Raw genomic sequence first — 14,538 nt, forward strand, 5'->3', positions numbered from 1 at the left:
TCTTGTGGTGTGATATGCGTATACGCCTGAACAGCAAAGCGCGTGAACAGTATACAGGGTGTTTGTTTTCTAGACAGTACAGACGCGATAGCGTTAGAGAGCTCGTTTCGCAGAAATTTCGGTGCCAGTGTCGGCGTCGTTGGTTGTGAGTGAAAAATCGTTGTCCGTGAGCGAAAATTCGAGATAGATGCAAATGAATAGATAAATAATAAAAAAAAACTTTTTCTCGAGCCGGAATCGAACCCAGGCCTTCTTTGTGGCCAGCAGGTGTCCTACCACAGAGCCACGCCATTGCCTGTAACTGCTTCCGAAAAAAAAACTTATGCGAATGTCATCCAATGCGAGGAGTTTCTTACCGGATGTAAAATTCTCTGCATCACTCCGCAGACCCCGCATTTATGCGGGTGCTGCAGAGTGATGTTAATGCCACCTGCGAATGGCTGAAAAGTGGCCATGTTTGAGCACTCTTGCAGAATTGATAAATTTTATCACACATAGGGGAGCGAATAGTTCACCTGTTGTAGACGATGTCGCGCGATATAACTTAAGTGAATCTTGTTTGCACGGTATAATAAATGCTGAAGTTGAACATGTGAGTACACTGGAGCCCTCTATATAGACGTATAAGTATTATAGTGAACTGGTGGGCGCACGTTAAGCATAGACTCTCACATCGGAGCATGAATGTGTTTGCGCTTTCTGATTATACTAACATATTTTCGCTTCATCACAGCCTGATGGCACAGGTATGCACTGCCTTCAGGAGAAACTGAATATATTTTACGCCTGCTGTTTCGATTCAATTATTCATAAAGCGAGGTTTTGCTGGAGCACAACGCTTAAGAAAGTGCGACGGTAATTATGCAGAAAGATTCAGTCGTATGTAGAAATGTGCATCTGTCCAGCCATCCAATAAACAAATTATTACGTTCTGATCTAGAACTATGTCAAATTCCTGAGTGGCAAAGCTATGTATATTAAATTGCAGGTGTAAAAAAAAGCAAGAGAAAGAGACAAAAATGCCGATGTTCTTGCTTTCGATATGACTTTTCTGCCACTTAATGTTGAAAGACGCTTCACTTTTACTGGTGCCTCTCGTACGGATTTTAAGGTCTGATGCCAGTAGCAAAAAACAATGCAGACGACCACCATATCACCACTCGCGTTCTTGTTGAATCTAACAACTATGCAATGAGACTATTAATGAATGCTTAGCTGACAGACCATTTTTACTCTTGTCTAAGTTCGTTTAGCTTGTACTATAGAGAGAAATTAGCGTGTTGCTTAACCTGCTCGCACCAGTACTGCATGGTTGACTTAAGAACTCGAAACGTGATGCAATTGGGGCCAGTCACTGAATGAAACCATATATTTCTTGGCAGGGTGTGTAATCAGGAACGTGTGTGCCATGCCAACCTAATTATATCTGTGAAAGTTATCAACTCGGTGGCCCATCTAGTTAATAAATTAAAATGAGCGCAGTTACAGTCTTCTAGCTTCGACTTCGGTGCGGGCAGATTGAATAGTCGACATGGCAAACCGCACAAGTAGTATATATAGTAAGTGATGATCCATACGTTGCGTTGTCCTCACTGAATCGCTGCCATAAGCCCGGCCTTGTTATGAAGCAATTATATATGTATACATGGCACTAAGTAAATTCTCTTGAAGAAGCAGCCCGAATCGGCACTCCCTTCGCGGGGGCAAGTTTTCTTGGTCGTCAGAACTCGGTATACGCCGAGTTCATCAAGAGTGACGTATGCCGATTGTCGATGGTTATATCAAACGCCAAGTCACGGATTGTCTTGTGGTCGTCGCTGGCAACGCGACTTTCATCTTTCAAGTCAGAAGGCTCCAGTGATTTATTTCTTTCCCCGTAGATTAAGGAGTCACACATGGCGTCTGCCGCGGGCCATGCGTGCCCTTTTCAGCCCAACAAAGAGTTATATTCTATATCATAATTGAATAGGACATAACGGTGGCCCCCGTTACCCTGAAGACTGTTGGGTCACAGATATATAGCAAACGTGATTCATGTATATCAGCCATGATCAGTTATGAATGAATTAGGGGGATAGAGAAAGAGAGGGGGAAAAAAGAGAAGACAGGAGATGGAGGGCAGAGAGGTTGAGAGAAAGGAAAATGTGTTCGCACATCGAAGTTTTCTGTACCGAAGCACTTAAAAATACAATAGCGCTTTCAGAAGAGTCGGGTGAATGAATTACGTTACATATTACTGAATAAGAGTGAATTCTGCTCAAGCCGTCTTAGTTTGCTCATCGTAAACATCTCTAACTGGACATGTCGACGTGAGGTAAAGTGAGAGCCGTCGTGATATGAAAGCATCTGCTTAATTTGACAGTATGTCAAATTTGACACAGGAGCACTTAACTATTTCCGTGGGTATCATACACGCATTTGCATTTTTAGTCACATCGGTTCGAGAAGGCGGACAATGCCACAGAGAGCCCTTATACAGGAAACATAAGGGTGCTATTGAGCCCTTCCAATACCAATAATTGGTATTCATGGGTTACGTCTCTTGTTCCGACTAACAATGTTCTCCTCTCGCATCTGCGACGTTGCACGCAAATATTTCACTGAAACGTGTTCTTTGAGGAGGCCGTGTGACGCGCTTCTGTCAGCGCAGCGCAGCACGTGCAGCTCGCAGTGAAGGCAAGCGAGGACGGCGTCGACCATCAGCACGTCGTGTCCACGGCCAAGGAGGCGCGTGACAGCCGTGGTAAGACGCTGCGGCGGGCGGCGCGGGAGAACGCGACGAAGGCGTGGAAGCGGGCCGGCACGCTTTCGGCGGTCCCCCTCGCGAGCAGGGGCGCGCCGAGCCAATGAGCGCGGCGGGGCGCCCCGCTGGGGAGACGGCCCCGAGGCGGGGGGAGTCGCCAGTCGGGCAGCGGCCGGCTCGCGCCAAGAAGTTGTGTAGCAGACCGAGCAGTGGCCGGCATGGAGGAGCGACGCCAAAGACACCGCCGCCGGTGACATGTCTTCGCCGGGTCCCGCGCCAGGAGGGCCCCCCGAACCCGCGTCGCCCGAGACCCGGGCGGCCACGCCGACCAAGCCGTCGCCCTTCTCGGTCGCCTCGCTGCTGGCCGACACCCGGCCTAGCGGACAGCTCAGGTTTACGGCGCCGGCCTTCGCCGCCAGCATCCTGCACGCGGCTGGGCCGCCGCGCGACCCGGGCTTCTCCTTCCTACACGCGCCGGCGACCGGCGGTCACTTCGGCTGGGCCCTGCACGCACCCGGCGGCACGCAGCCCTGCGGGCCCTCCTGGTTCGGCCTGGCGCCACACCACACACTGCCCAGTGAGTCGCCGCCCCACTTAAGTTCATCGCAAATCCCAGTTAACGATGTGACGAGTGTCGCCTTGCGATGGCGCAGTCGGTATCCGCTCTGCTCCATGGGCACGATGGAACCGAAACAATCCACTGAGCGGCTCTTGACGTCTATCCTACAGATTCAGCTGTGCTAATTTAGCATGCGCACCAACAGAACGGGGCCTTAAACGGCTGAAGAACAACTTTCTCGTCAGTTATCGTAAAGAATATAATTTGGCTATGACATGTGCAATGGCCTAACTGAAATTTCATGATTGTAATTTAGAAAACACGCGACCATTAAAATTTGCTCGTACTGACAGCACGTATCACAAACAAACGCACCACTGCCGTGTTTTGTTTGCGATGAACATGTTGTTTTCTTAGTGCCCTATCATGTTAACATATACATACAATGCACTCACAACGCGTGTGCGGCATGTTTGGCAGCCTGCTGAACTCAAAGCAATACAACACTATGTATATGTGGTGCTTTCAAATGCATGGGGCGCAGTCAGCGCGTTTGCTTTCCATGCACCGTTCAGTTGAAATAACCGCTGATTGAGGTTTGACCTCAGCAACAGAACCTCAATCATTGGTCCACTATGCTTGGTAATTGAAAACGTTAATCTAAGCTACGTAAACTATGATAAACAGCCATTCTTCCAACAAAGAGTTTTGCTTCATTTTGATGGATGTCTGTACGTGCCTAGTGAGACTGCTCATGCTACAAATATCTATTTAGCGCCAAGGAATTAGCGAACTAATCATCGTTCGCCAGGGGCGTAGCCAGAAATTTTTTTCGGGGGGGGGGGGTTCAACCATACTTTATGTATCTGCGTGCGTGCGTTTGTATGTGTGCATGCCTATGTACGCAAGCAAAACTGAAAAATTTCGGGGGGGGGGGGGGTTTGAATCCCCCAACCCCCCCCCCCCCCTTGGCTACGCCCCTGTCGTTCGCGTATTCCAACGAGTTATTTGCAAAATGTAGACCTTTAAAAGACATACCTATATTCTTCGTTTTACGCTATAAGCCACTTTCGTGTGCCAAAAACACTTTTCTAAACGCGATAGCTGCTCGGCTTCCATCACCAGCCAAGCTATCACTTTGAACTATGTACGGAGCAATGCAGCGAAACGTAGTTCTTCCGCAAAGCTGTGACGCTGGAGTGAATCGACCTTCACTACCTCATAATGCAGTGATCACGAATTCGCCAGTCGCTGCTATAGTTCAATAGAATAAGAATGCCGTTGGCGCGGTGTCCCTTATTTACGGAGCCATGGAACCGAAGGACAACGCTATACTACGAAGATAGTGACAAAAAACGTCAATCCAATAATCAAACCTCTTATCAACGATAAAGGCCAATTTCCGAACAGCTGCTATCATAAGGAATACGCAAGAAGCACGTAAATTTAAAAACAAACAAGCAAACAAATGAAAAATAAAGACAATTTGTCGTCGCGAAACCTTATATCTAATTCTGCAACAAGCCGGCAGTGAAATGTGTTGCATATATATAGCCAATTCCACTCAGAGATTACACATGTATATTGATTATTTTACGTATATGCCATTGTTTTAAGTATATATATGTCGGTGATGCAAATTGGGTGCCGCGTACGCTATAGTGTCATCGAACAGTAATACCAGAACTTTAACCGGCAGATGATAGAGAGCTGGCCGATGCATGTATACAGTCTGCTGCAGAGGGCATGCGTTAGCCATCAGGACACTGTCTACAAAGACGTGAGTTCAATTACCATTTGAAGAGGGAACCGGCGCACGTTGAGAAACCCTTGTTGAGTCTTGCTAGCCAGTGAAGGCCGCCACTGCAAAAGGTGATTCAGTATAAAGAGCCTAAGGACCAATTAACACAACATGATCGTAAAGTCTAGAAATTTTAATATCGCAAGTTTCGTCGTCTAACTTTTACACCTAATGGCAAGCAATATCAATCAGCATTTAGGCGCGTTTATTTTTTGACGAAAAGAAGAACATGGAAAAAGCTTGATTTTTTCTTTGGGAGAACACTGACATATTTACCTCCTCAGAATACGCGGCTCTGGACAAATGTTAAATCGCGTGCTGTAGGCGTTTACGACACCACTACAACGGAGACACACACATTCTTCACTGCAGTAATACAGAAGCAAAATTGACAGTTAAAAATATTCTCCACATAAGGGTAGCTGATGCTGAAAAAGCCGCCATATCTGTACTCTGAAAGTTTCGGAGTTCGTACATACTTTAGAATTCTTTACCGAAAAAAAAATTTACAAATTTATGACCGTTGAAGGAAGGAGGGAAGGAAACAAGAGAGAAGGCCGGGAGGTTAACCAGACACATGCGCGGTTGGCTACCCTAGTCTGGGGGAATCGGAAAGGGGAGTGGAAAGATGAGAGAGGGAGGAGGGAAAGGAAAGAAGGAAATGATCAATAAATGCGCTGACGCGTATGTTGCGGTGGCACTATACGAATGTCAAAGGCGTGCACACAGGCCCGTAGTCCTCAAAAAGCACGAAAGTGCTCAACTGCGTTGTGAGCCGACGAGCGATGGGGACGGTGCTTCAGCTGCACCGAGAGCGGCCGATCGTTATGACCGTTGAAAATAGTGTGCAATGTATAAGGGTTGGAATTAGGCCCGTAGCCAGAAACTTTATTTTTGTTGTTGTTGTTTGGGGGGGGGGGGGACTGTTAAAGCCCTTGACTATTTGAGAAAAACACCTATTCTCATTATTTATTTTCGGTAAAACAGCCCCCACCATCAAAATTTCGGGGAAAGGGGGGGAGGGGCTTGCTACGGGCTTAGTTGAGATGATGTATATATCGCATGCGCATAGCGTCTAAATTTGCATGAGCATTCGCAACATTTTATTGATTTTATAAACACCAACTATCTTGTTATCTTTTCTAATGTACGGTTAATACTTTTTATGACGCTAAGAAACTGCTGAACACACGTAGTTGGACAGCTGGATTCATGCATTGACCTTTGCTTGATTTCGGTGACTTTGGGTACCATTTCAAGAGCATGAACTCATCGGAGGCGGTTTAACAGCACGTTTAAAAAAACGTGCATCCCTTGAATTTCGTGTTTTAGGTGAAAATAAACAGGAGTGTGTACAAGTTGCCCAGCTTTGCACTTTGATAAAATTCGTGGTGTGTTGAATGGCTGCCTGCTGCTTCCGGCACCTGGGTTGAGAAGTTGCATTTTATGGGAGAGGGTATAAGATAACGAATCCTGCAGCTTTACCTTTGTTTTCATGAGCGCGACCGTTAAAGCAAGAGGCTAAATGTGCGTGTGCGCGCGGACATCCGAGACAATGTCGCCGATGAGGGCGTCAAAGTGGTCTTCTTATAAGGCCAACCTGACTTGATGAAAAATGCTGCTTATCAGGGAAAGTTATTAACGCGATATCGTTAAAGAGCTCGTTTCGCAGAAATTCCGGTGTCGGCGTCGGTGTCGGCGTCGATGGTTGTGAGCGAAAAATCATCTTGTCCGTGACTGAAAAATCGAGAAAGATGCAAATAAAATATACTATAAAAACGTTGGGTTCGAGTGAGAACCGAACCCAGGACGTCTGCATGGCAAGCTGGCGTTCTACCACGGAGCCACGATATTGCTTGAAACTGTTCCGAAAAAAAAAAAAAAACACTGTATGAATGCCATGTAGTGGATATAGAGTCTCCTTAACGTATATACTATTGCGTGCCAGAAGCGTAGAATCACGCCAGGCGTCAAATCACGTGAATTGCGCAACGAGTGGGTGTTTTAAGGGCCCACCCATTATAAAGCGCTCAGACAAACTTAATCATCATCAGCTGCAAAAACATCAATAAAGTGAGCAGCTTCGTAGGCTCGCGTGTTGCCTTACGGACGCGTGGTGGGTTTCGCTGATTCGCAAAAAGAAGAACTATGGCGTAGTGGGGACTTAACAACTGCACTTGCAGTAGACATTCTAGGATAGTTTGAAACGGCCAATTTTACGCGCACAGTCGCTCGTTTCCTTACGGCACGGTTGAGGCGTGCACTGAGAACCGAAGCCAGGCTAGGAATTGAGAAGGCGATGCGCACGGGACTCGATTACGCTATCGCATATCTATATACTCTTGAAGGCGAAGCTCAAGCGTCCTCCAAGTTTTTTTTTTTCCGTATCACAAAGTCGCTCATGGAAATGGTTGCGGACTGTCAGTTGCTTATATAGTTTGTGCAGTTTTGTTTGTGATGCGTATTTCGTCATTTAACTGTCAGTTGCCGTTTGTTCAAAGCATGTTTACACATTACGACATATTTCGTGCAGTGAGAAAACTAAAAAGCACCGCCGATATCGCTGACAAAGAAACTACCAGCGCTTTCTAATTCATGTAGGCACCTATGTAGCCAACTGATACGCACCCACATCGGGGACCTAATTTACAAAACCCTTAGTTCCTAAGAGTTGTTTGCCACGGTCCGATCACCTTCACTAATAATATCCCTACAGTATTATTGGCTGACATTGCTCTAACTGGCAGTACACTCCCATTAGCGTAAGAGCATTTTCTTGCGAATACGGGCCCCGACTGGCTAAGTGAGTTTTTTTTATTGAACTGTTTGATAGAAGAGCAGTCGCTTTCATTGGCGACGGCTACTCGTCTTCGCATGATAGCATGAACTAAAAGCGCAATAAAGATTCATAATACTGGAAAGCACAGGAGGACGTGCAATATCACAAACATTTGCTCATGTCCCCACCCGAGTATAAGAAGGCACCGAAGTGAGTAAAGCAACATTAAGAAACTCACATACACAGTTGGAAATGCACAAGAAACTCACGCATGAGTGGAAATGCACGAAAGTACCTGAAGATACGTATACCTGCTGCACAGGTTTACATGAGAAAACACGTGAGCACATATCACAATGCGCAGATACATATAAACATAGGTGTGAGCAGGGTTCCCCGTTAGGGAGTGGGGGGAGAGGGGCAAGTTTTACCGCACCCCCCCCTACCCCTGTTGGTCGAGTCCGAAAGAAAACAAGCTTCGCAATGGATGCAAAAATGAAAAATGAGGCCATGACGTGCTTCTTGCAACGGCCTGCCATTGGTCCCCGGCTTTCCGTGGGTAAATATGGGAAGTAAATCAATTCTTTGAATGCAAGAAGGTTTTAAAAATCATTTGTAAACCTCCTTGTTCAAATGAAACGTCAGGTGTCCTTGGTCGCCATCATCGTCAAAAAACATGCCCTGCGCATTTAAAAAATGACGTGAAATGTCCGACTGAGTAAAGGTATGGGGCAGAATTGGCGCCCTCCTTTAGATGACTAGGGGAGGGGGGGAGGCGCTCCCCCTCCCCCCTTCCCCTACTTACGCACGCCTATGCATATAATACATGACATATGATGGTTATATCTGCATACAAGAGAGTGACCTGTGATCCACACATGCTGAATGCGCTGGTACTCATATATATTCTGGGAGCATCACTGACACCCGACCCACCCACTGCACGTGCGTGCACAACCTAGTGATGAGCGTACTTCTACAATTAATAATGGGCATATAAATATGCATATATATGTAAAGATAAGAAAAAGTACGTAACAACCGCCAAGTACACGTGTTTGTAGTTGTGAACTTTTCGCATAAAGTGCACAATTTTTACTATATATGTTCCGTACAGACGAAACGTTGGCTTGTCGTATGAAGTCGAAGCTAGATGTGTTCATATATACGTTCATCCACGAGTGGAAGACCTCTGTCGTTAATAGGTGGATTTCGTGAATACGAAAGAAATGAACATAAAGGCCAAGACAGCTGAAATCGCATGAAAGCTAACGCATGGCCCTATACCACGCTGCTGAAAAAAAAAAAGAAAGAAGGAAATTCAGCACATAACCACGCAAAGAAATTCGTAGTAGGTAATGAGATAAAATATTTCAGTTTTACAGCTCCACAGGGAAAGCATAGAGCTAACCTTTATTGTAATTATACTTCTTGCAATATCTGTGATGCCAAGTTTTAAAGAAATATTTTAACACTGGAAGTTAATAGGGCTATATTCGTCGGTCCTCGGATATATATAAAGACAACAACGCGTGGCTTAACGACATAGTTAGCATTATAACGCATTTTGTTCCAATACTGTGAGGAGTATTGAAATTGGGATGTAATGAATTCGGGCTGAATGAACGGTGTTGCAGCATAATGTGAGCTAATATTTGTTTTCTGGAGGAGGAATATACGGCATTTAATTATGCGCTCGGCCTTAGTTATCGCGTTCCGTAGCTAAACACAACGCCGCGGGTTCGATTCAGAGCAGCAAATATCAGATTTTTTTTAAAAAAGTGAAATGTTCAAACGCTCGTTTTCGGAACTTTTAGCGCGCTTGGAAGAACCCCTCAGTGGTAAAAGGTAACTTTGACCTCTCTACTGCGATGGCTCACATATATCGAAGGGACTGCTTAAATGGTCGGGCGTTAAACACAATGAAATACTAACACAATGAAATACTTCGTAGCAGCCGAAGATGCGACAATGACGTCAGTTTCCTAAAGAAGCATGCGAAGTCGTATCCCGTGCTTTATGAGACTGAGCAAAATCCAAAGATGTGCCTTAAAAATCTATGCCATTATTTATTGCGTAGGTTTGCTGGTTTTTAGCCACTAAATTATTCATATGAAAATGATATCGCTGTGTCTTAAACACAACGCGAAGCAACAAATACAATACGCTACAGTAGTGAAAAATGTGTGGTATATTATTCGCATCGCGGCAACAATGCCTTCAGTAAGAAAGCCCCCCCCCCTCCTTTTTGTTAGCAAGAAGGTGGAGATTAGCAGTAATCAACAGTAAATGCCACTGGAGCCAAAGTTTTTACTTAGCGAAGACAAGTCCCCTTGTCAAAACGTTGACTCCGGCAACCACATTTGTTCGAACAATGCTGATCAATTTCTGTTCAGTTATCTCGAACTGCGGAAGTTGACAACAGTATGGGGGATGCGGAAGAAATGTAAGCGGATGCCATTCAGCCTGCTGCTGTCTGCTAAAAGAAATGACTGGTGAAATGTGGGTATTACTCCATTCAAGTGCCCTATTTCATTAACACGTGGAACCGACCACGTAATTAACAAAAAAAAAAACGCATCGCTTTGCCTGGCTTTCACTCCGTATATAAATGCAAGCACCAGCGCCTTAAAGTACGGCTCAAAATGTTAGGGTCAATCTACCCTTTACTTATTTATTCATGAAAGCAGTTTCAATTTGTCAGTAGCGAACGCTCATGCTCTGTGCGCTTATTGAGACTTTAGTCTGTCCAGCAAAACACCAAAAAAACATATCCACTTACATTAGCATCGTAAATCCCTTAAGACACGATGGTTTGTTCAAGGTGAGCTTTACGTATGCGCTTCATAACGATGAACAAGTTTTTGCCTGGTAATACAGATGAGCGATGTGACGAAATCGACCTGCAAAGCTAATTTACACATGAAGGTATGCAGTATAGTGGTGAAGGAAATGCCACCGAAAGGGAAAATAGAGTCGTATAGCCGGACTTTGACCGGCAGTCGGCGTAACTGGTCGTGTGTACTGCGTATACATTACAAGATATATCGATAAGTCTTGCAGTTTTGAAAACATCACTTATAATGATTGCTATCCTTTTCAGTCGTATATTTTCTTGCACTACAATTTCGAGCGCGCCACCAGATTAATATGCTTAAAATGTGCGCAGAGTTGATTACACAGCGTCTTTTGCATGAGCGGACTTGCTCACGAGCTGCTGCGCGCACTATTTGCAGCTGACCATATTCTAAATATTGCCGCCATATACGCTACGTTTTCTTGTGAGCGCTCGCAATAGCGCCGGCAACGCCTGTCTGAGCGACAGCCGCAGAGGCCCATACATTTAGCAGTATACATGACTGCAGTCAGAGTACACGTGACCAGCTTTACCACAGTTATAACACAGTGGGCGACTGTTAAGCGTGTGCCTTGCGCTTGCCTCGCTCATATTAGGCCAAGGCACACTGCCTGCCACCATGCTTCGTGGTACAGCACCGCTTAATTGGAGACCGTGTAGCCATTTCTATACAGAGCCGCCATGTTGTTGGCAGTTGCGCACGCAGTGCCTCGGTATACATATGACTGCCGGAGAGGTCATGCAGAGCCGAGTTTCATCGCTTGTGACATCCCTCAGACCCGCCATATTCGGTTGGTGTCTCGCTGCTTGGAGTTCTCGGAGTCCTTCATTTACGTTTCCGTATTTTTGTACAGCTTCTTCGTAATTTGGTAAAAGTGAGCCGCCAAGTCAGCTGCCCCATATTTTAGGTACACTTTCACAATGTCGCTTATAAACTTGCGGCGTATATATGAAACCGCGATGCAAAGCCCGAGAGTTGGACGAGCTCTTGGAGCAGTGGGTAAGTGCTGCGGGGAGTATTATTATTCAGCAGTGAACCGATGAAACAGGTAACCAGGGGACCCAAATTCAAATGTATTTTCGTTCGCTAGTGCTGCTCGGGTGTCTCTCAGAAATCACAAAACACACACGACGGACTGTCCACACGATAAGAAAGAGATTCTTTATTTGGGAAAATTAGGTGAATAGTGGGGGTAAGTGACGCAGTAACTGTCTCTCAGGCGAGGACACCACAACCGCGACACCTGGGGGAAAGGGGAGAAAAGTATAGGAGAAGTTAGAGTTATAATGGAGGAGGAGGCCAGCCAAAGAGAGGCTTGAAAAGGTGGGGGGAGGGGGTGAGAGGCGTTACCTTCCCTCACCCCGACAACAGGGTGAGGGGAGCATGATATGGGGATTTAACGTTAACTTTAACGTTTAACGTTAAAATATTGCGATTACCCCGACAATTCTGCACTTTGCGCGCGTATCTATGCGCGTGGACATACAAACACACACGCACATACATATAGGTGGTCGAACCCCTCCCGAAATAACATCCTAGCTAGGCCCTTGGTTCACACGTCCTTGTTGGTAAGCTCGCGCACCGAGACAGAACCAACATTCAGTAACGGTGCTACAGCACGACAAGGAAAGCCACGACCACCAACACGGGGAGGAAACGATCCCATAGGAACTCGCTGGTTTAGGCGCTGCTTTAGAAGGTATCAACGGATCAACAGCACTAACGCGCAGTCGTGCTGTGAAGTATTTTTTTTTTAAATTCTTCGTGGCAATTTTAACGGAATTTTCAGACACGAGCTAACAGCCAAATAATACAACTTTATTAGAAAACCTAAGTGCTATAATTTGTCTAACGGAACAGTTTATATTGATGCACTTCACAGAGAAGCCTTTGTAAGCTTTGGTCTTTATGAAAAAAATAAATAAATAAAAGGAAAAGGAAACAAAAAAGTAATAGAGACGGGAGGACTGCATCGGATGCCGGTGAGTGTGAAACCATCCGGCTACGTTATACGCCGGGGTAACTTCACCAGAAATTGGGCAACGAACTTGCTGCTCTGAAGTAATTGCAATAGCATGATAACAAAGGCGAATTTTTAAGCTACGCTTTATTTTTAATTTTTACACTTCTGAAACTACCGAAATGGCAGTCGCACGACGAGCGGATTTTTTATTAACGGTGCTAGAACAAAGGACGGGTTTGGAGTACGCAAGTTTCTTGCATCGACCTGAAATTAACACAGTGTCACTTGGTACAGTCTAATAATTTATCCCTAAACGTAGTTGACATTGTGTCCTAAAGATAAGGTTCGACCTAGGGAATTTTTAGACTTCTTTGTGAGAAAGAAAAATAAAAATGAGCGAAAGAAAGAAAACGACCCATACATGCAAAAATGCTTTGAAATATGCGTCAAGAATAAAAAGGTAGTGTGGCGGTACAATTCAGGCGGTGAAAAAAAAATAATAACTTGACATTTCTCTTTATTTTCCCAGCTAATAACCAAGCGTTTCTCGAGCAATAACACTGTAAAAGAAATCTTGATAAAACTATGTTTTTGCATTTTGGTGTACCTTTAGACGGGAGAAGGTTGTGTGCATTAAAAATATTTTATTTCCCTCATGCAGCCAACGTGAATACATTTCCGGTTTTATGCATCTCTTTCTCCAAAAGCCGCGACATGCAAACATTGCCATGAATTCCGCGCATACTGTCTTTCTTTTTACGTATCTCGGTCAAGTGTGACCTATCTCGTTCCGCTGTCGTCCTCGTCGACGTAATACCAGTCAATTTTCAGGTTGAGTTTATCGTCACAGGGGTGCAGTGATGGTTACTGTCGTGATCGAGGTCTCACTTGTTTGTCCATTGAGTCTCTTATTTCCGTCACATATCATTAACACTACTTTCTTTAGCGATCCTAACGATTTCAATTGCTCCCCCTCTCCTTCCTCTGGGGGAAAGTTGCTTGTTACACGTGATTTCAACTGGTCGCTCGAGGAGTTTTCTGTTCTCAGCAACCTGTCACCGGTCTGTATACGCTCACACCAGTGCTTCTTAGAGTGCTGACAAGCTTCAGTCGATTAACCCCTGTCTGTCAATTTGTCTTAGGATAATCGGTCTACGATTACCAGATATTAGGTACCGGCACACTTGAAGCTAGAGGCAGCAGTTTTGCAAGTTGTTCAACCAAATTCTAATACAATCTGACGCGCTTTCGAAAGAGATGTCGTATAGCTGCGCGTTCTCCGCATGATTATCCAACAAAAAGCCTCTACCGAGTGGAGTAGAGCCCTCACGAATTTCTGACACCTAAGATAAGCGGAAAACACCGCTGTTTTGCGAATGAAGCTTTTGTTAGTTCGTTTTGCGGCGGCAGCTGTTACAGACTCAGGCGTGACGATGGCCTCCGCGAATATGAAAAACTCACGCAACGCGTAGCGCGCAAGGTTCGGAACGTGTAAATCGATGAAGGATACAGCACAATATGACAGCGTAATCGAGATCATATATATCTCGATTATGCTGTCATATCGTGCTGTATATCGCGCCGTATTGCGCGCGCTGCGTGCTGAACACCGTTGGCAACAACAGTTGCTGCGTGCCGACGCAGACAGACCCCGGCCGTGAAGCCACGCATCCACACTCGTGCGAAGGGATTCGATATAGTGGCATTGTGTGTATACACTCACAGAAAGGATAGAGTAAAAAGGGCGTCTTTTTGTCCCACAACAATAATCGTCATCTGGCTTGCTTGCGTTTCCTTTCTTGAAAACTCGGCGCTGGCCACTTTCCTACCAA

General features: G+C 45.4%; 1 protein-coding gene across 1 annotated transcript in view; it reads left to right on the forward strand.

The window, feature by feature from the left end:
• The first annotated feature begins 2,796 nt into the window (after nt 1–2,796).
• The window catches only part of LOC119378809 (homeobox protein MSX-2-like), a 75,277-nt gene continuing 63,535 nt past the window's right edge, over nt 2,797–14,538 (forward strand). The window contains exon 1 of the mRNA XM_037647837.2: nt 2,797–3,320. Within this exon, the coding sequence (XP_037503765.2) occupies nt 2,999–3,320 (322 nt within the window). The 5' untranslated portion in view covers nt 2,797–2,998. The remainder of the gene's footprint in view (nt 3,321–14,538) is intronic.

Source organism: Rhipicephalus sanguineus, chromosome 1 (assembly GCF_013339695.2).
Source record: "Rhipicephalus sanguineus isolate Rsan-2018 chromosome 1, BIME_Rsan_1.4, whole genome shotgun sequence".
In the NCBI taxonomy this organism is placed as follows: Eukaryota; Metazoa; Arthropoda; class Arachnida; order Ixodida; family Ixodidae; genus Rhipicephalus; species Rhipicephalus sanguineus.